At 37.6% G+C, this 19,288-nt stretch overlaps 3 protein-coding genes across 4 annotated transcripts; 2 read left to right on the top strand and 1 right to left on the bottom strand.

Annotated features, from left to right (window-relative positions):
- The first annotated feature begins 59 nt into the window (after nucleotides 1-59).
- Nucleotides 60-8,685, top strand: LOC147762507 (uncharacterized). Of its 2 annotated transcripts, none has more exons than XM_013562957.2 (2): nucleotides 60-206; nucleotides 3,985-8,685. In XM_013562957.2, exon 2 carries the CDS (start codon nucleotides 4,098-4,100, stop codon nucleotides 8,337-8,339), a length of 4,242 nt encoding a protein of 1,413 aa, XP_013418411.2. In that variant the 5' UTR covers nucleotides 60-206; nucleotides 3,985-4,097; the 3' UTR covers nucleotides 8,340-8,685. The 2 variants fall into 2 exon arrangements, with proteins under 2 accessions (XP_013418411.2, XP_086866620.1); XM_087010494.1 differs by lacking the exon at nucleotides 60-206 and adding an exon at nucleotides 3,411-3,650.
- LOC106179351 (uncharacterized) lies at nucleotides 326-12,313 on the top strand. Its single transcript, XM_087010497.1, has 4 exons — nucleotides 326-514; nucleotides 10,044-10,247; nucleotides 10,577-10,648; nucleotides 11,120-12,313. The coding sequence occupies exons 2-4, from the start codon at nucleotides 10,167-10,169 to the stop codon at nucleotides 11,318-11,320; spliced, it is 354 nt and encodes a 117-aa protein (XP_086866623.1). The 5' UTR covers nucleotides 326-514; nucleotides 10,044-10,166; the 3' UTR covers nucleotides 11,321-12,313.
- A 307-nt stretch (nucleotides 12,314-12,620) lies between these two features.
- On the bottom strand, nucleotides 12,621-15,275 carry LOC106179336 (uncharacterized). The gene is made up of 3 exons (XM_013562941.2): nucleotides 14,789-15,275; nucleotides 14,322-14,466; nucleotides 12,621-13,344 (listed from the first exon to the last, which is right to left on the bottom strand). The coding sequence occupies exons 1-3, from the start codon at nucleotides 14,813-14,815 to the stop codon at nucleotides 12,725-12,727; spliced, it is 792 nt and encodes a 263-aa protein (XP_013418395.1). The 5' UTR covers nucleotides 14,816-15,275; the 3' UTR covers nucleotides 12,621-12,724.
- Nucleotides 15,276-19,288: the final 4,013 nt, after the last annotated feature.

The following is a 19,288-nucleotide window of genomic DNA, read 5'->3' as shown; positions in this document are numbered from 1 at the left end:
GTTAATATGTAGTCTAAATTAATTAAAAATAATAAACCAACTTTTCAAAATCTCTCTTCAAATGCACTGCCATCTATAATGAGAGTGCCTAAAATCAGAGCAGGAATGTCATGACGTCATCACAGGCGGAGGCAGTCACAAAGGACATTGCAAGATTTTGACCGCATCGTTGTTTTTGTTGATTACACGATCAGAAACATTTTCAGGTAAACATTCCCCAAATCATGTAACATTAGACAATGTAGCTTTGGAAGTGAGTATGCTGTAAGCCTATCACTCTGTCGTGTTCTGGAAATCGTTTCACGTAAAAGGTGCAGAAGTGCTGCAAAAGTAGGTCACGAAATGCCATATTGTCGCCCGGCTGCATCACGAAGAACTTGCCCATGCATTGATATTCAAATGAGAAAAACAGGTAGATTGCGTGGTGATGTCACATGATCAGTACACCTGAAGGTCGAGGTACCCCTGCAAGCTAAGAAGCCTTGTGAAACCCCTTATCCAGCGAAACATCCAGGCAAGGGTTTGTTCTAGTGCTCACCTCTAAATTAAGACTAAACCGTCTTGAAAATGTTACATATACATTAACATGGCATTCACGTCCTTGTTTCGTAAGTCTTCCAACACGTTCCTTTAGTTTTATGTAAGTACTGTATTTACTGATCGTGACTGATTGCACGCAACGACTGTAGTTACCAGTTGTGGTTCTTGTTTATCAAGACCTATTACAGAGATGATAGAAATCCCTGAAATCTATTGTACCTGAGTATTGTTACTGTCACTGATATGAAATGCTTGAATACAGCCCATTTGTTTAATGCACAGCAATAAATATAAGCCTTTTTTTCTATCACTTGCTCCCATGTCTTTAAACATACAAATGAAACAAGTACAAATACCCTAAGCTATAAACTTTATAAGTGCCAGCTAGTTTCTTACTCAAAAAAATTTATTTTATTTAACATCTAAAATCATTCACTTGGGCAGCAAAAGTGGTTAAAATTGCACCTCCAACACAATTTTGTCATGAATTCAAGCTACTTATATCCCGTACAGTCTGTAAGGCATATAAAGTAAGAGTATGTACAAATGTAATTAAAAAAAAAAATAATATTGTAAGAAAACTGTATTAGAGATATTGGCATATATTATGTAAAAATATAGTGTTTAATATGTTGCCATGACCGTACTGGTGAAAAACTCGAAAACTTTCTTGGAGTGGATATATTGTATTTCGTTGCAGAAAAACTATTAAAATCTTGCAAAAAACTGATATAAACTGATATGGACTAAAACTGAATTAAACTGATTTAAACATTAAACAATATGCTCTGGGTAGACCCGTGTTGCTGAACTGAAATGTAGGGCGGGAGTTCAATTTTATACCTGTGTCAGGCTGTGTGTCATATGACACATGAACACATCTCACTACAATACTCTGATCTACTTCAACTTGTAACTGCTGCACATGTTGCAGTTACATAATATCCTCTTGTCTGCTCTTATTCACCAGAAAAATGTGAATTGTTTTGCCATAACTGTGATGCAATAGTTACTGAAAAGCTTGTTTAAGCTGCCAGCATTTTCATGCTCATACTCTGAAGTGCCGAATAAGAGTGCCTACCGGAATAACAGTGCCCCCCGGAAAATTTTCCAAAATTAATAACAGTGCCTAGCGGAATAACTGTGCCCCCTGGAAAATTTCCCGATATTTAATAACAGTGCCTAGCGGAATAACTGTGCCCCCCGGAAAATTTTATCAATTTTAATAATTTAAATGAATAATTGTAATGGCAATTTTAAATTATATTCCAATCTGGGAAAATTATGTTTTGACTATTAAACATAAAAAACACAATATCTAGACAAATTAACCTTTGATTTTATACACATAGTTTAACATAGTTTAACTATTTAGAGTAATCTCTATTACCAAGCTCCCCTGGAAATTTTTTTCAATCGAGGTGCAATTTGGTGCATTTTAGGGTATTTATGTAATTTTTTTTACATCTTATGTGTCACTGAATTGTCTTGTTTTAGATGTTTTGAGGAATTAATTTAGTAATGACATAACAAAGGTTTAGACAAAATTTATTTTCCTGTCTATGCATTCAGTCAGTTTAGTCAATCTTGAAGTTTAAGGTTCAGCAGCAGCAGTTCCTATAATGCTAATTTAAACTTTCAAAAATTATAGAACATACTATTTCAAAAAAAAAAAAAAAAAATTACTACTTTAATACTTACCGGAATCAAGAAAAAGGGCTTCCTATATTGAATTATTTTTGGATTGACCAAAAAAGTGATATAATATGTTTTTCTTACCATTTTTCACCTTTCTGAAAGTAACTGGTCAATTGACTTTGCGTGTGGGAGCGCTTCATCCTTAAATAAAACTGCCGCAAAAATGTTCTCTTTCCTGTCGTTCAGCGCAAAGCGACTCCCGCTACTAATTATACGTAGTTTGAGATGTAATTTATAATCAACAACTTCAAACACCGTGAAATGAATTTTTCAGAATTAAAGAGATTTAAATCACACTTATCGCCAATTTGAGTTCTTCGTTTGTTCATTTATATGATTCTATTCATGGAAATTCATATTCAATGCACGCGAAATACTGACGTGACCCAGTTTTACAACGCTACTGCTTTCACAAAACTAACCCGTAAATCAGTAGAAAATCTTCTCCAAATTTATAAAATCAACAAAATCCACTTAATTTTCTCCATTTTTATCAGTGAATAAACGTAAACTATAAAAACACACAACAGGCGGTCTTAATTTCGGAACATGACGAAGTGACAGAGAAAGTGTATTTGTGACATGTGACTAAATGTTGTCGAGAGGAGTTGCCTCGTTTTGCTCTGTCTCGTATACTTCAAATAAAGCACAGAACTGCGAAAACGAGGCACTCACAAGGAGATAGCATACGCGCATGCGTATTTTCGTTACTACTAAATCAAGTGCTCAGAAGCATGGGATTACCTACAGTATGTAAATAGAATGCCATATTTGCTTAGAAATAAATATAAATTTCAGTTAACATGAGTGAAAATATACTTTTTTGTTCCATTCAGCCCAGCGAGGCGGTGCTTTTGACAAATATAAGCGCGGCGCCTCGCTCTTTACATAGTTATATGCTGGAGAAACACTGGCTTTTATTTACGCTAAAAACAAGTTCGAGTGTAGTGCTTGCGACAGGTCATTAATAATTATTAACTTGTCCAATGAAACGATCATCAACATTTCCGAAACGATCAACAGCATTTCCAACCGGCACAGTGAGTGCCAAATAACCGTGCCGTGTGGAAAATTATTAATCGTGCCGGGGAGAATAAGATCGTGCCGGGTGGAAAATTTCCGGAAAAAAAATAAACGTGCCGGCACGTTTATTTGGCACTTCAGAGTAGTGCTTCTCTCCTGTGTGTACAAGAACTTGATCATATATGAGTCATGATAAACAGTCAATCAAATCGACTCAAGTTTCCGTACAGCAACATTTTGCCATAGCATTGAAGGTACTAATAAAAGACCATAAACTGCCTCGGCATTCTTACTGTATCCTTTCCGCCAATCTACTTTGCTGCGCTGGAAAAAAGTCTGAAGACCTTTTACGTGAAACGATTTAGAGACAGATGAAGACATTGTAGTTAGTAAGTACACTGTTTTGTTCATAATGCTAGAAACACTATTTGATATATAAGCTGAGTAAACAGTTTAAGAAGTCTTGGCTAAGAATTTTGGTTTAAAATTAAGTGCTTCATTAAAGTATTTGTCACCTATAACTTAACCTGTCAATGATAAGCAGATACAAATATAGGAATTAGCTGCTAAGTAAAGAACGTATTTTTCAATTATAAATTTGTACCACTATATTCACTGTTCCATTTATAAATTTATACTGCCAAGTGGCATGAGCATTTTGATAACTTACAAAGATTGAATCCTGATTCTCTACCTAATATTTGTTTTATTTTTCTTACTCAGGATCATCCCTTGGAAGTTGTTGGATACCCCAGGCTGTTCACCTAAAAGATAGTGCTCATTCAAGTTATCCATATTGGTCACAGTGTTATGGCATATGATCAGAAAAGAGCAACATGAGTGCCAAAAATCCAGACACCAGGTCAACATTTGACCAAGAACTGGGACAGGTCACAGAAAAGGTTACTGAAAACATGTCTACAGGCAAGAAGAATATGGAGGTCACATTAAAATCAGACAGTTCATCTGACAGTTCTCAAATTGTTCCTATATCGGAAGTTTCAGTTAAAGAGCCAAGCAAAACTTTTGATATAGCTGACTGTATGGAAGATGTTGTTGTGAAATCTGTATCCAAGGAACCTATCTCCCTTAACTCTGTATCCATGGAGATCAGTACTAGCAGTGACCAAGCAATCATTGGACCGACTCTGCAATCTAATCAATCAAAAATCTCAACTACTGGATCTCAGCTAAGTTCATCTATTGAATCTGACCCAAAAGCATACACTCAGACAGATGGTCTTGATTCACAACCCAAAGAAAAACTTTGCATGGACAAACTAGTGAAAACAAAAAAAAGCAGGTCTATTATTGATCAGAAATATTTATCTGGTCTTGTAGAGGGGCAGCAAACTACAGAAGGAACCGGAACAAATGTAAATGGTAGACCGAAGAGAAAATCCACAGAGAACAAAAAGGTGAATTACTCTGAGATTGTAGGAGTAGCAGATGATGATGATGGCGAATCAGATACTCAAGATCCGTCCTTTGATGAAAGTGATGCCGAGACTTTCAGGATAGACAGCAGCTCCAGACGTCGCAAGGGGAGACCGCAGAAATTATTGCGAACAGAAGAGCAGGTTAAGTCAACCAATCAGAAGGAGAAACCTGTTTCAAGTTCTCCTGAAAAGCAAATCCTAAAAAAGAGAAAACACAGAAGCCAGGCAAGCGCAATGACTGTTCCAAATCTGGAAGGTGATACAGCTGATGAGGTCAAAGGTCAAAATGTCACCAGAAAGGATTCTGTTGGTAATAACAAACTTATGATCAAAGTTGGTAAAAAGAGATCTGGTAAGGGAAATGAAGTCAATGGCTCAGACACTGTAAACAGTACATCTGATGTCAATGGAGGGGATTTAAGGTCAAATCCAGATTCCCAGTCCAAGGGGGAGAAAAAACGAAAGAAAAAAGTTTCCAAATATGACATCCTGATTCAGAAAACTAGCAATGAGTCAAAACTAGAGAACAAAGCATTGGAGAAGTACAGTGCTCCAAAAGGGGTGCTCCGTGATGTCAGTAACATGTCTGACAATTGGAAACAACTTTGGTGTCAGGAATGTGGCAAACTGAGGCGGAATGAGTGCCCTGAACATGGTCCACTTCAGGTCATCCCAGACCGCCGTCAGCTCAAGGCTTATGCAACTCTGCCCCGAGTTCTGACCATCAGAAACATTAACCCTAAAAAGAAGAGTAAATATGGACCCAAGCAGGAGGATGTTGTTGGTGTTTTTGCCATTAGGAAAGTTCAGAAGAGCTTCAGGTTTGGACCTCTGGAAGGGAAATATATTTCCTTTCCAACAAACTTTGATTTGACATCCAAATGGCTGTTGTTTCGGGATACTGGCAATCCTCTCTGTCTGGAAGCCAATGATGTCGAGGCCTGCAATTGGATCATGTTCATTAGAAGAACTACTGATATCAAAGATCAAAACATTGTTGCCTTCCAGTATGAGTCCGATATCTTCTTTGTCACCACGCGGGATATTGAAGAAGGGGAGGAACTGAGATATTACTACAGTGATAACTACTATGAGCTGCTGATGGAGGCACTCCCCAAGGAAATCATGAAGGGGTTCCCTGAGCCATGGGTCCTGAGGGGAGAACCTAGCAGATCCCAGCTGGGGGCACTGGTATCAGAGGAAGAGCCTTGCAATTTACCCCTAAAGGACAATATTGCCAATAAAGGTGGCCAGCTTTCTGCAGTAGGAAACACATCCAGTGGAACAAAACCAAAAGAACCACAGGCAAGAGAAGATCAGTATGCTGTGGTGGAGATGAATGGAGAGCAGGTCCTGTGTAAAATTGTCTCAGCAAACCAAAATGAGGTTTCCTTACAGACGGGGGGCAGCAGTGACATCAGTAATATCATTCGCCAGGCAGCTGAGAGTCAGGGCATTGGGCCTGAAATGGAGAGTGATGGTAGTAATATGGCGGTCAGTTTACTTGGCGGGGTGCCAACTGTCTCACAAGCTAACCAGTCTCCTGCAATACATCAGCAACAGCTACTTCAGCAACAAGTTTCAGCAAACCAGGCACCTCCCACCCTATCAGTACTGGCAACACAATCTCATGCTTCAGCATCAACAACAGCAAAACAGCAGCAACAAGTGTCAACAGAGGTGCAGCAACAGTTACAACCTCCACAACAGTTGTCATTGTCTTGTCAACAGCAGCAGCAACCAACAGCATATCTGCCTGTGTCTTCAGAGAGCCTGAGCACTTCCATAGTTCCCCCCATTGTCCCAATGTCTTCAGGCCAGTATGCAGGACAACAACAGGCTGTGAGTGGGGAGGACTCCCTTCAGGCAGCTTTAGCTTATGCTCGAGGAGACTATGATCACATCTACACACAAGCGGGACACCACTATTATTTGTATCCCGGTGATGCGAGGGGCCGAGCAGACTTCAGCTATAATGACAACATGCAGACTCAGTCTGCCAATGCTGTGGACATCGCACTCAGATACTTGCAAAGTTTGAGTGAAGGCAGCACCCCTACATCTCGACAGGATCAGTCGCAATCTCAACAGCATACTATGGGAGTACAAGCCCAGCAGGTTCCTTATAGTGCTGCGACAGTTGATAGTGTGCCTGCAAGCCAGATGTATCCTGGTATTGCACAATCGTTAGGCCAAGGACAGTTTGAGATGGCGACAGGCACTTATTCACAGTTTCAATCTGGTATGGTGGGGGAACTGCAACAGCAGCAACCAGTTCGACCGATGAGTGACCTCCTCCCAGCACTAGGGTCTGGCCAGAGCACTGATCAGGGCAGTCAGTTTGCCAACTTGAACCCTGTCTCCTTTGACCACATCCAGGCCGTAATGGAAGATTCCAGTCAGAGATATCAGGAGGCTACTCCAGTTTCCACAGCTCAAACGTCACAATTAGCACAACCAGGGGTGCACTTAACACAATCTGGTACAACACAGCTCCAGCTTCTACAACACAATGTGGGCGTGGATATTATTACATTACCAATGGGTGACATAGCACCTGGGCCTAGCCAAGAGATACCAGTACAACCTGGAAAAAAGAGTGTCAAGAAAAGGCGCCAACAGGGTATCCCAATTAGGCCTGTTAAGTCACGAAGGGAATCTTCAGTTGTGGAGGATGAAGAAGAGGAAGATGAAGTAAGTGATGAACTAGAGGTTGTCACCCTGACTGCCATAGCAAAAAACGGGCAGCAGCCTGATGAAAATGACGAAACACCTATTATCTGTTATACAAAGCAGGAGGATGTCAGGATCTGCGCATCATACGCTATGATGGAAGGTCATAATGTTCTTCTTCTGTGCATCAAGCTGAAGAAACCGAAGAAAAGAAACATAAGAAAGCCAGCACAAATTTATAACATGCCAGAACAGCTGGAGCAACCCACAGGGCCATTCACCCAGCTAGCTGATGGCACGGCCCCAAAGGGAGAACAGACTGTTGTCCTTCCTGATCTGATTGGACAACCAACCAAAGAAGAGCCAGATGTTGGGCACACATATCGTTACATCCTCCCACCTGGTTGGAAATCGTCGTATGTGTGCACACGCTGTGGGCGTGTTTTCCGGATGATGTCCATGCTCCGCAGCCATTGGATGTCGCACACAAACAAACGCACACACCTGTGTGAAGTTTGTGGACAGGGTTTTAAGAGCTATGCTTGTTTACGTAGACACACAGAAATACATGACAATTCACGTGAAATAAAGTATTTTTGTACGCAATGTGGAAAAGGATTTTTTGACCAGTACAAGTGTCGCCGGCATGAAATGATTCATACAGGAGAACACTTCAAACATAGATGCCCTATTTGTGAGAAAGTCTTTTCATCATCAACCCATCTAAAGAGACACAGACTGATTCATGATGGTATAAAGCCATTCCCATGTGCCTTATGTGACAGAAAATTCACCCAGAAATCTGATATGCTAAAGCATGCAGCCCTGCATGAGAAGTACACTGGGCCTGTGACATGTACCTCTAACACTTCTACCACCTTTGCTGTCATAGCACCACACCCACCACAAAATGGAGCAACTCAAATACTTCACACTACCTTACCTACATATGCACTGTACAGATGATCATATAGATTATTGATGGATTTCTTAACATAGTGAGATGATTGTATTTTATTATTATTATGGGGTATTATAAGTATAGTATGAAGACAGCTTCAGAATTTTTTTCTAACCAAATAATAGCGTTCTCCTGGTGGATCTCTGAATAAGGTTTGCAATTTTTCATATCTAAATTTGTGTATCACAATAATACTAAAAAGTTTCTTGTGTTGACCTTTTTTTATTATACACTTTATGGTCCTGTTTGTATTGTTTTATGTGACAGTCCATCAACCTTTAAAGGTTCCTATAAAAACTATAAAAGCTGATGGACCTTTCATCCAATCATTATTGTCAGTAAGAGATGTTGTTGTTTACTGCTGTACACATGTATTTAATATACCAGTATACTCTTTACTTTTATGATAAGACAATCTATTGAGGAGACATGATAACAAGTTGCATTTTCAGATTGATCATAGATGCCACAAATATGTATTGTCATTGTATTTCTCAAAGGCTAGTTGATTTATAATAACAAAATTTAGTTTATTTTTTAATTTTTATTTATTTCTTTATAGTATGTATACTTTTCATCTGTTTTTTTTTTTTTTTTTTTTTTTCATTTTGAAATGGGCAATCCTTATCCTGGGAAAAACTCATTTAAATCAATTTTTTCTAGCAGTAATTTTTCCGACCTACCAACCATTAATCCCAAGCTGGGGAGTGGGTTTGTCAAAGTCTGCCATCTGAGTACCCACTACTTGGTTGTGTAAGCAATTTAAAACTGTCAAGAATGCTGATAGGTGGCGAGGCTGGCCAGAAGGTGATAAATTAGGTTATCCACCATGGCATTTATCTGTTGAAAAATATTTGGTAAAAGTAGTGAAAATAAGATTTAAAAAATCACTTGTCCTTAGGCAAGTTCAAGTTCAGAAGTGGTTTATTTACTTTTGTGTGAAAATTGTTTGATTACAAAAGTCTTATGCTTATAGGTATATTTCAATCGATACTGTTATAGATATTCATTGTTTGTAACCCTATACTTAGTGCATATTTGATATTATGCTTAAACTGTTTTCCATTTTATATAGCTTATTAGTAAATATGTATTTTTAAGGAGGTAATAAAGTGATCAACTGTGTACGTGCGTAGCTTTGTTGCTTTTTGTTAGTCACGTGAATATCACTGAATATTCCAATGTCATCTATAAACAGAACAGAACGGTGCAATTGATAAATTCTATGTTCATTTAACTTTTTTAACAGGGTGAAATATACAAAGTAATTAGTAGAATGACGGGAAATCTGAGAATTCGTCACAGAAACTAGGGGATTATTGGAATTTTTTCTACAGGGCAATGTTTTTTTTTTTTTTTTTTACAAAATACTGTGGAGGCAGTTTAGAATGAACAGCTCTTTAGGTTAAGAAAAAGTCGAAATTTGATGTAGGATTTATGTCATGGTTTAAAGGTCTACTTTTGCAGCAAATACCCCCTCCTCCCCTTTCTCTTTGAAATGGCTGGCTACAGACCTCTCTATGGTGGAATACTGTCATGACTGTCTGTTTATCAATGAGTACCTTCCAGGGCAACATTTTCAGTAGACTGATATTTCGTTGTGAATTTGTAAATACTGGTAAGCCACAGTAAAATTCTATAAAAAAAATGAAGCCTTATTGAAAAATATCCAATTCAACTGATATTCATGAAAGTTGCATTAATTTCAGATAGTTACTAGCTGTCCGAGGAAATAGGAAGTTTTCCATTAGACCAAACCATCTTCTTTCTTAGAAGAAAAAACTTGTAGCCGTGGTCTCCAAGTGCCACCCTACTGTGTCATTTTATGCAAAATGAACAAAAGCAGGAACCCAAACTTTCATACTCCAGAGTGTGTTGAAATAATAAAGGAATACCAAGAATGCAGGGAAAATGTGAGCTGCTATATAATTACACATCCATATATGTTGTCAGATCTTAATTCCTATCTTAATGGATTTTTGACAATTAATTTGATGTGTTGGAATATGTCAGATGGTAAGAATAGTGAGAAACCTTAACTCTCAAATGTGTCTCGACAGTCCAAAAATTGACATTATGTTCTTATCCATTCCAACTTATAGTAAAATTGCTCATATCAAAATACATAGCACATCATAAGATGCTATTCTTTTGATATATATTTGTGCATTTTGATATATTAAGTAATTTTACTATAATAGTTATGGCACAGAGATGGAAAAATTTTTTGTTTACATTTCAGTTTATTGTTGGACACTTAACTGGTGCCTGTCAGAGGCTACAGAGGAAAATGGTCAGGTGTTTTGAAAAAGAGGTCATTATACTGTTATAGGCAGAATTCACAACCAAAGTTGATCCACAGTAACAGATGATTGTATCAAATATGGCTGACCCACTTGATAGTACAGTAATGACTCGATATTTTCAGTGGGCAAAAATTTTCTAACTTTCAGATACATCATTTGAAAACCATAAAAATTATATTTTTGTATAGCAGTTGTGGTGGTTTTAATGCATAGAATAGAGCTATCAGGTAGTCTGCTTTTCAATTTTGTTGCCACCACTCAATAGGATTGCTCTTATGTTAAGAAATTTATATAATATTTATATATCTTTTAATTGGTAGTTTATTTTATACTGGTTTTTATGTATTTTATGTTTTTTAAAAGAATATGCAACACTTTTTAAATATATAGTGGGCAGTCACAAAGCAAGTACATTTTTGGGTTACCTATATTAATAGTTATAATTATTATTATTAAACTTTGATGTGTATAATTTGCAGACCATAGAAAAAAGGAAGGCCAGAGCACAAAAATCACAAGAAATTGCGGAGAAAGTTCGTTTACAGTATATAAGGGAGGGGAAGGATCCGAATGGACCTAAAGCAGTTGTCCCTTGGAAAATAAAAGATCAGCAGGAGGCCTTTCTTGGAGACAAGATACATGGTTCAAATAATAATGACAAGAACAGCACTGCGTCATAGATGGTCTCATTGAAACATTTTTATGATTCAACATGTTTGCAAGTTGTTGTCATTGAGCAGACTGTGCTGCCAGTCATGCAATGCGTCCTATAAACGGGCTTCAGATTTGTGTGCACAAAGGCTCAAATTCACGATTCAAGCCACAAATTAAGTACCCCAATGTAAAATTAGTTGCCACAAGCCCAGTGTTAGATAACATGAACTGATTATTTGCTCATTCACCTGTTCGGTACATTTCCAATGAGCCGTAGACTGTCAAGATGCATTGCTGCCTTATTAACATACAGTATGGTTGATAAAAAGAACCTTGAGGGAGCCTATGTATACAGCCAGAGACCTGGATGGAAGCTGGCCAAATTGTTTGATATCAAAAGCTGGGTTTGTGGAAACTGATTTTACGTTAGGGTACATAATTTGTGGCTGGTGTCATTAATTTGTGCATTTGTGCTCCCAAATCTAAGGCTCACGTTAGCACTTGGCAATTATTGCTTATGAGACCTGAACTTGGTACAACAAAATTTTTTTTTTTGTCTGTAAGTGTCAATATTTTCCCTTAATCACCATGATAAACCAGCATATCTCAAGTTCTCTGTTTCAGGTTCAAAGTTGGCAAAACTAAGAATCATTCACCAGTTTTTAAATTTTAGTCATGTGATTGAGGTGGAGGCTGGTGAATTTTACTCATAATAGAAATGTTAGAATTTAACATCTAAAATGTTTGTGGATTGTGGCTGTTTAAAAGGTATAAAAATATTGTACCTTGATGAGAAAGGGAATATTACTGAAAATTTCAGGATTTATTTGCTAATATAATGGCCTAAAGCCCATTGTTAGCCTTTTTTTTAGGTAAATCCAGTTTTACCAGCACTGAGTGGAATGATCTTTGAAAAGTTCTATCATGTGGTAGAGCTCAAAGAATTATAGCAGACGTTGAAATTACTGGTATTTAAAGAAAAGAAAAGAAAAATTGCTGAATAAAACTTGTGTGTGTTATGTTGCTTTTACCATTTTACCAAAAAAAAAAAAATAATAAATAAAATAATAATAATAATAAATAATAATAATAATAATAATAAAGAAAAAAAAAATGACTCAAGTATTTTAATACAGCAGTGGAACTGGTTCTATTACAAAGAATCCATACACCTTAACTAAACAAACTGAGGATCATTACCTGCACCCATTTTCAACTTCCTCTTTTTGCACATAGTCTTGAAATATAGGATCAGAGACCATAGGTCCCAGTTCTTCATTGCGGTGTGCAAAAAAAAAAAAAAAAAAAAAACTAGACAAAGTGATGTCCAAAGACAATATCTTTTTATTTTGAAAATGAGTGTTTTACATTGTTTAGTGTACATTTAATTTATAAAGACTCCTGTCCAGTTGTTCACTTTTAAGACCCAATCATCTGCTCTTCTTAAACTGCTCATTGATGGTTTTGTAGTGCTGCCAGGCCAGTCGATCTTTTGTTCCATCATTCCAAGTCTGTATACCCTCCTCCCGTCCCAGTAATGCCATGACAGCAGCTCTGTTTCTAATCAATTTCTCCTCAACATAGTATCTCTTCCCAACCAATACCATACTCGTCATCAATCCTTTTGTTATTTGGACATCCTGGGGTGTGAAAGAAACACTTTTTCTGTGACCAAAGGGAGTCATTGTCACTGCAGTAAAGTTCTCTGTTTCAGGTTCAAAGTACAACTCTGTGACGTAACGTTTTAAATACCTATAGGTTACCAGTGGTAACCAGCAGGCAAAAAGTGACAATAACATTGTTGAAACTTCCATAACTTCTGTCTCTGCATCAAGAAGGGACACAAGTCTCAATGTTGCCATGATCCCCAGTGGGTAATAACTATAACGGAGGCCATTTCTGAAGGCTTGGGTGAGTTTTCCATCATATACACACACTGCTGATGCAGGCACAGAGTGAGAGTTGGAAAACAAATGGCGGACTTGGTGAAGTGGAGAAGACGAAGGACGAACACTCTCTTGATTTACTATCTGGTTATTATCCAGTGAGCCTGAAAGGACAGAAGGTGGCTGGAATTTTTATAGGTTTTAGCCATTCAAAACTTCAGTAAGATGATCAAAAATAGTTGACCATTTTGAAGAAGAGTCAATTTAAAACTCTCCTCTCCTGTGTGAATATTAATTCAACATCGGCATTTTCAGCAAAATCTGGATAGCCACAAAACACTATTTGAAAATAAAGCTGTTGGCTGAACAATCTGAATATATGTATATATACCAGTCATGTAAACATACAAGCTACAACTTTTAATTCCAGTTACCTTGTCTCCTATGGCCTTTAAATATGTCTTAATAAAACAATTGACTACAAACAAAGCAAACTGCCTCAATACTTGTATCATTCCCATTTTTAATTTATAATTCTGCTACTGTAATTAGTTTGAAAAGGGACCCTGTTTTTTATCTGGTCTATCAAAGATAGATGGCTTTTTCTGTCCAGTAAGAAGAAAATATGCCTCTCTGGAGTGAACATCATCAAAATTAATGAAAAGATTTTTATCCTTTACTTTGAGATTTGTTAAATGTTCAAAACCAAAGTTTCTGACTATGTCGGATGACATGAAAGTTGTATACTCCTTTTTATGTTTGGGCGAAAATGTAACTGCTGTAAACTGCTTGGTGCTTGGATTAAAATACAACTGTGTCACATAATTTGTCAATGCTCTAACAATAGCTTTTGTAACAATAGGGACCTCGATCATAAACACCAATGAACATATCTTCACAAATAGTGAAATTTCTGGTTGGATTACTAATGCTGCACATGCCCCAGTCAAGGTAAGAGGGACAACAACACAGGCACCCTTCATTACTATGACAGCACCATCCAAAGTTCCCTTATACACAGACATCCCTCGAGACTTTTCAGCTCTTTTATCCAAGTCATCCGTGCTGGAATACCAACGAACTTGCTGATTTTGAGTAAGACTCCATTGTGGTATCAAATCATCTGAAGATGGATTATTACCGGAAGGTCTCATTCTCCTTGTATATAACTGTGGAGCACCTGCTGTGGTAACGCTGGTACGGACCCATCTGTAGTTACACATCCGAAGGCATTGAGGTGGTATAGAAAATGTACTGCGAGTAAGAGCAGTCAGCATGGAGCTCATCTAGAAAAGAAATATATGACGCCTTTGATAAATATTCATACAAAATCATGGGCAGACGAAGTAATTAAAGGTAAATGAAGGATTTTTTTCCTTTGCAGCCAATAAATAAAATACATCATAACATGTAAGTGATGTACTACCCCCTTCACACACACACGTAAAACCCCTCATTTTGTTGAATTCCTGGTACCGAATAGGCAGCGACTAGTATAGTACTATACTTTATAGTGACATAAAGGTGACACAAAACCCTCTACTAGGCACAACCATTCCATGGCACAACAGATCGGCAACACCAAAAGAGCAAATTCAAATATCTCACCCCGAGCCCAGTGCCAAGTAGCGCCATCTCTCCCTTATAGTACTTCTCCTGGATCTCTTATAATCAGCTGTTAAATACAGGTAAACATGGGAATGTGGATTTATAAAATCCGCAGTTACATTGACCAAACTTGCGTGGTGGTAGCCATTTTGCTGAGCTCTAACACGCGCCTATACTTTAATAGTTTCAAAATGGAGTGAGTTTTACAACATCCGGATATGTGATATTTCGGTAGTCGTTTAAGTGACGATTAAAATTAAGTATCTGATACACTTCTCACAATATTAACACATAACTGTGATAAAAAATTTCGGTGAAAAATAATCCTTTCTGGAAAACTTAAATTATTCCTCGTGTGGTACTGTGTGTAGTTTGGGGTCTTCACAGGGACAGTCGGGCTGACGTCACACGCCTTAGCAACTGGCATTTGGGGTAAAACAATGCGGGCAACATGGCGGATCACATTGACTTCTATGTAAAAGTTGGCAGACTTTGTCCACAGATATCATAGACGGTGCTTGACCACTTGTGTCAGTGAAGAGTTATTTACCTGGTTAATTTCCTTTACATGCCTTTGTAATTAGCCGCTGCACACCTGGTTAAGAGACAAAACCGGTTTTAACTTTTGATCGTTATCTGTGATCGAGAATTTTACAGTAGAATTCTGAAAGACGATGCTTGACCTTTTGTGTCTGACAGGTTGCATCATTCACCTGGATCATTGCCTTAACAGGCCTTTGTAATAAGCCGCTGTTTAACTAGTTACAAGATAAAATCAGCCTTAACTAGAGGATCAGAGAGGCGATACTGCCTCCGATTATTGTACCACCAGCTGGAGCAAGCGCATTCGTATAGACCCCCACATACACAAAATAAGGGACACAGCCACCAGTTTTGTGCTTGACAAGCTGTAAAAATGCAATCAACAAGAATTTTTAAACTATTGCAAAAAATATACATGGTACAATCAAATTTAAGTTCTTCGTAAGGTAGGTCAAGGGTCAATTTCAAGGTCACAGTAAATTGCCAGTATATGACTTCCTATTCAAGTTCAAGAGTAACTATGGACCTATCTCTGTCAAGTTTGAAGTTAAAAGAGAAAGAAATTAGCAGAGTTCAGTTCATGATAAAAAGTAGGTCAAAGGTCAATTTCAAGGTCACATTTAGATTGCCAGTATATGACTTTCTATTCAAGTTCAATAGTAACTATGGACTTATCTCTGCCAGTTTTGGAGATAAAAGGGAAGCAAAATTTGCAAAGTTCAGTTTATGGTGAAAAGTAGGACAAAGGTCAATTTTAATGTCACATTTATAATGCCAGTATATGACTTCCTATTCAAGTTCAATAGTAACTACGGACCTATCTCAGCCAGTTTTGGAGATAAAAGGAAAGCAAAATTTGCAAAATTCAGTTTATGGTGTAAAGTAGGTCAAAGGTCAATTTTAAGGTCACATTTAGATTGCCAGTATATGACTTCCTTTTCAAGTTCAATAGTAACTATGGACCTATCTCTGCCAGTTTTGGAGATAAAAGGAAAGCAAAATTTGCAAAGTTCAGTTCATGGTGAAAAGTAGGTCAAAGGTCAATTTCAAGGTCACATTTAGATTGCCAGTATATGACTTCCTATTCAAGTTCAATAGTAACTATGGACCTATCTCAGCCAGTTTTGGAGATAAAAGGGAAGCAAAATTTGCAAAATTCAGTTCATGGTGAAAAGTAGGTCAAAGGTCAATTTCAAGGTCACATTTAGATTGCCAGTATATGACTTCCTTTTAAAGTTCAATAGTAACTATGGAACTATCTCTGCCAGTTTTGGAGATAAAAGGGAAGCAAAATTTGCAAAGTTCAGTTTATGGTGAAAAGTAGGTCAAAGGTCAATTTTGAGGTCACATTTAGATTGCCAGTATATGACTTCCTATTCAAGTTCAATAGTAACTACGGACCTATCTCAGCCAGTTTTGGAGATAAAAGGAAAGCAAAATTTGCAAAATTCAGTTCATGGTGTAAAGTAGGTCAAAGGTCAATTTTAAGGTCACATTTAGATTGCCAGTATATGACTTCCTATTCAAGTTCAATAGTAACTATGGACCTATCTCAGCCAGTTTTGGAGATAAAAGGAAAGCAAAATTTGCAAAATTCAGTTCATGGTGTAAAGTAGGTCAAAGGTCAATTTTAAGGTCACATTTAGATTGCCAGTATATGACTTCCTATTCAAGTTCAATAGTAACTATGGACCTATCTCTGCCAGTTTTGGAGATAAAAGGAAAGCAAATTTTGCAAAGTTCAGTTTATGGTGAAAAGTAGGTCAAAGGTCAATTTTAAGGTCACATTTAAATTGCCAGTATATGACTTCCTATTCAAGTTCAATAGTAACTATGGACCTATCTCTGCCAGTTTTGGAGATAAAAGGGAAAAAAAATTTGCAAAGTTCAGTTCATGGTGAAAAGTAGGTCAAAGGTCACTTTCAAAGTCATAGTAAGATTGCCAGTATATGACTTCCTATTCAACTTCAATAGTAACTATGGACCTATCTCTGCCAGTTTTGGAGATAAAAGGGAAGAAAAATTTGCAAAGTTCAGTTCATGGTGAAAAGTAGGTCAAAGGTCACTTTCAAGGTCATAGTAAGATTGCCAGTATATGACTTCCTATTCAACTTCAATAGTAACTATGGACCTATCTCTGCCAGTTTTGGAGATATAAGGGACTAAATGTTATAATTTTGGAGTTACCATAATGTGCCTTAAATTTCGTACAGAAAAAAATTAATTAAAATAAAGAAAATGTCATTTTGGTCAAAATTCTTGAAATAGGAGGTGCTCTGAAGTTTCAGAAGTTCAAATTTGATGAAATAATGTCATTTTTGAACACAAGTTGTCTGCTTTGCCAAGCCTTATGTTTTATTTTTCCAGAGTTCAAAATTTATTATCCATTACCGTACTGCACATTTTGCTTTTACCACCAATATGTACTTTTTGATACAGCGTAACTCGAAAACCGTATGGAATACAAAAAAAAACCGAGACCACCTCCAGTGTTGGGCTTTACATGCTCTACAAAATGCAAAAAAGAATGGGTCTCTAGCATTAACGGTTCCCGAATTAGAGACAGTTTTCAGTTTCGGTATCTTATGGCCGCTACTCCCGTGAAAATGCACCGATTGACCCCAAATTCATGGAGATGAAAGATGACCTGAAGGGTAACACCTTCCAATAATATTATTGGTTAAGTCTGTGTGGTGTCTGAATAACAGGGCAAAAAAATTTTTTTTCGTAAAAAATTTCATTTTTTTGAAAATTTTGGCCCATTTGACCTTGAAGTAAAGGTCAAAGGTCAAATCCAAGGGTATATTTGAAATCTACACATATGACTTTTGGAAAGCCGTCTATAGAAATTTTTCCCATAACTCCTTCCGTAGGGTAGATAATTAGCATTTAATTTTGCCATTTTTAGACAAGGGTGCATTGCAATGAGTGCCACACCCAGACCCCAATACCGACAAAGCCCAAATTTTACGTGGAACGAGTTGAGATTATAGGTGACCTAAATCCATGAGATGGGTACGGGGGCCCTTACCGTCTAGGAGGAGAAGCGGTAACGGTAGTCGTCCGGCGGAGCCGGCGGAGCCAACGGAGCCGGCGGAGCCGGCGGAACGATCCGGACGGGACCGAAACCATGTGCACCGCCAGCGCTAACGCTGGTGGTACAATTAACTGCATACCCAAACGGAGTCATATGTGGATACTCCCCCCGCACCGGCCATTACTCCCCCACACCGATACTCCCCCGCACTGATACTCCCCCTCAGTAATTTTTTGTATAATGCGCATCGATACGAACCCACACCCATAGATCCCTGCACCGGTACATCCCCTCACCGATACTCCCCCTCTGTAATTGTGGGGAAGTATTGGTGTGGGGATATACCGGTGCGAGGGAGTATCGGTACAGGGATGTATCGACATGTAACCATGCAAATATGCAAATGTCGTCTAACACATAAAAAAAGGAACATATATATGTTACTGTCACAAATGCAAAACATTCAGATCTGGAAACGTTTTATTCACTTTGAAAATTCAATTATCCCTGGGTTGTATTTTGTTTATCTCCTACAAGTATAATGTAAAAATTAAATTAATCTTCTAGCAGTTATACCGGTAATTGTTTTTGAGCGACTTTAGTTTCACTGAATATTAAAAACGGGGGAAAAACACTTTACTGACAGTAAAATAATTTACTGTTTTCCATTCCTGATCCAAATATTGTATCAGGAATGGCAAACTATCATGGAATCACAATATAAATTTTAAGTCAACAACGGAAAACCCTAGCTGTTTCTATTGCACCAAGTACTTGGGTAAGATGAATCTTTGACAATTTTTCTGGGGAATATACGTTACATTGTATTAGCCATGATGCAAAGCCCCTGAGTTACAGTTTAAATATTTATAAAAACATTCTTGCACCATGTTTAATTTAACATGATTAATTACTATAAA

Source organism: Lingula anatina, chromosome 4, assembly GCF_051362555.1.
Source record: "Lingula anatina isolate TDL-2025a chromosome 4, LinAna3.0, whole genome shotgun sequence".
Lineage (NCBI taxonomy): Eukaryota > Metazoa > Brachiopoda > Lingulata > Lingulida > Lingulidae > Lingula > Lingula anatina.
Note: the sequence above shows the minus strand (reverse complement) of the source record. Positions and strands in the feature narration are given on the sequence as shown.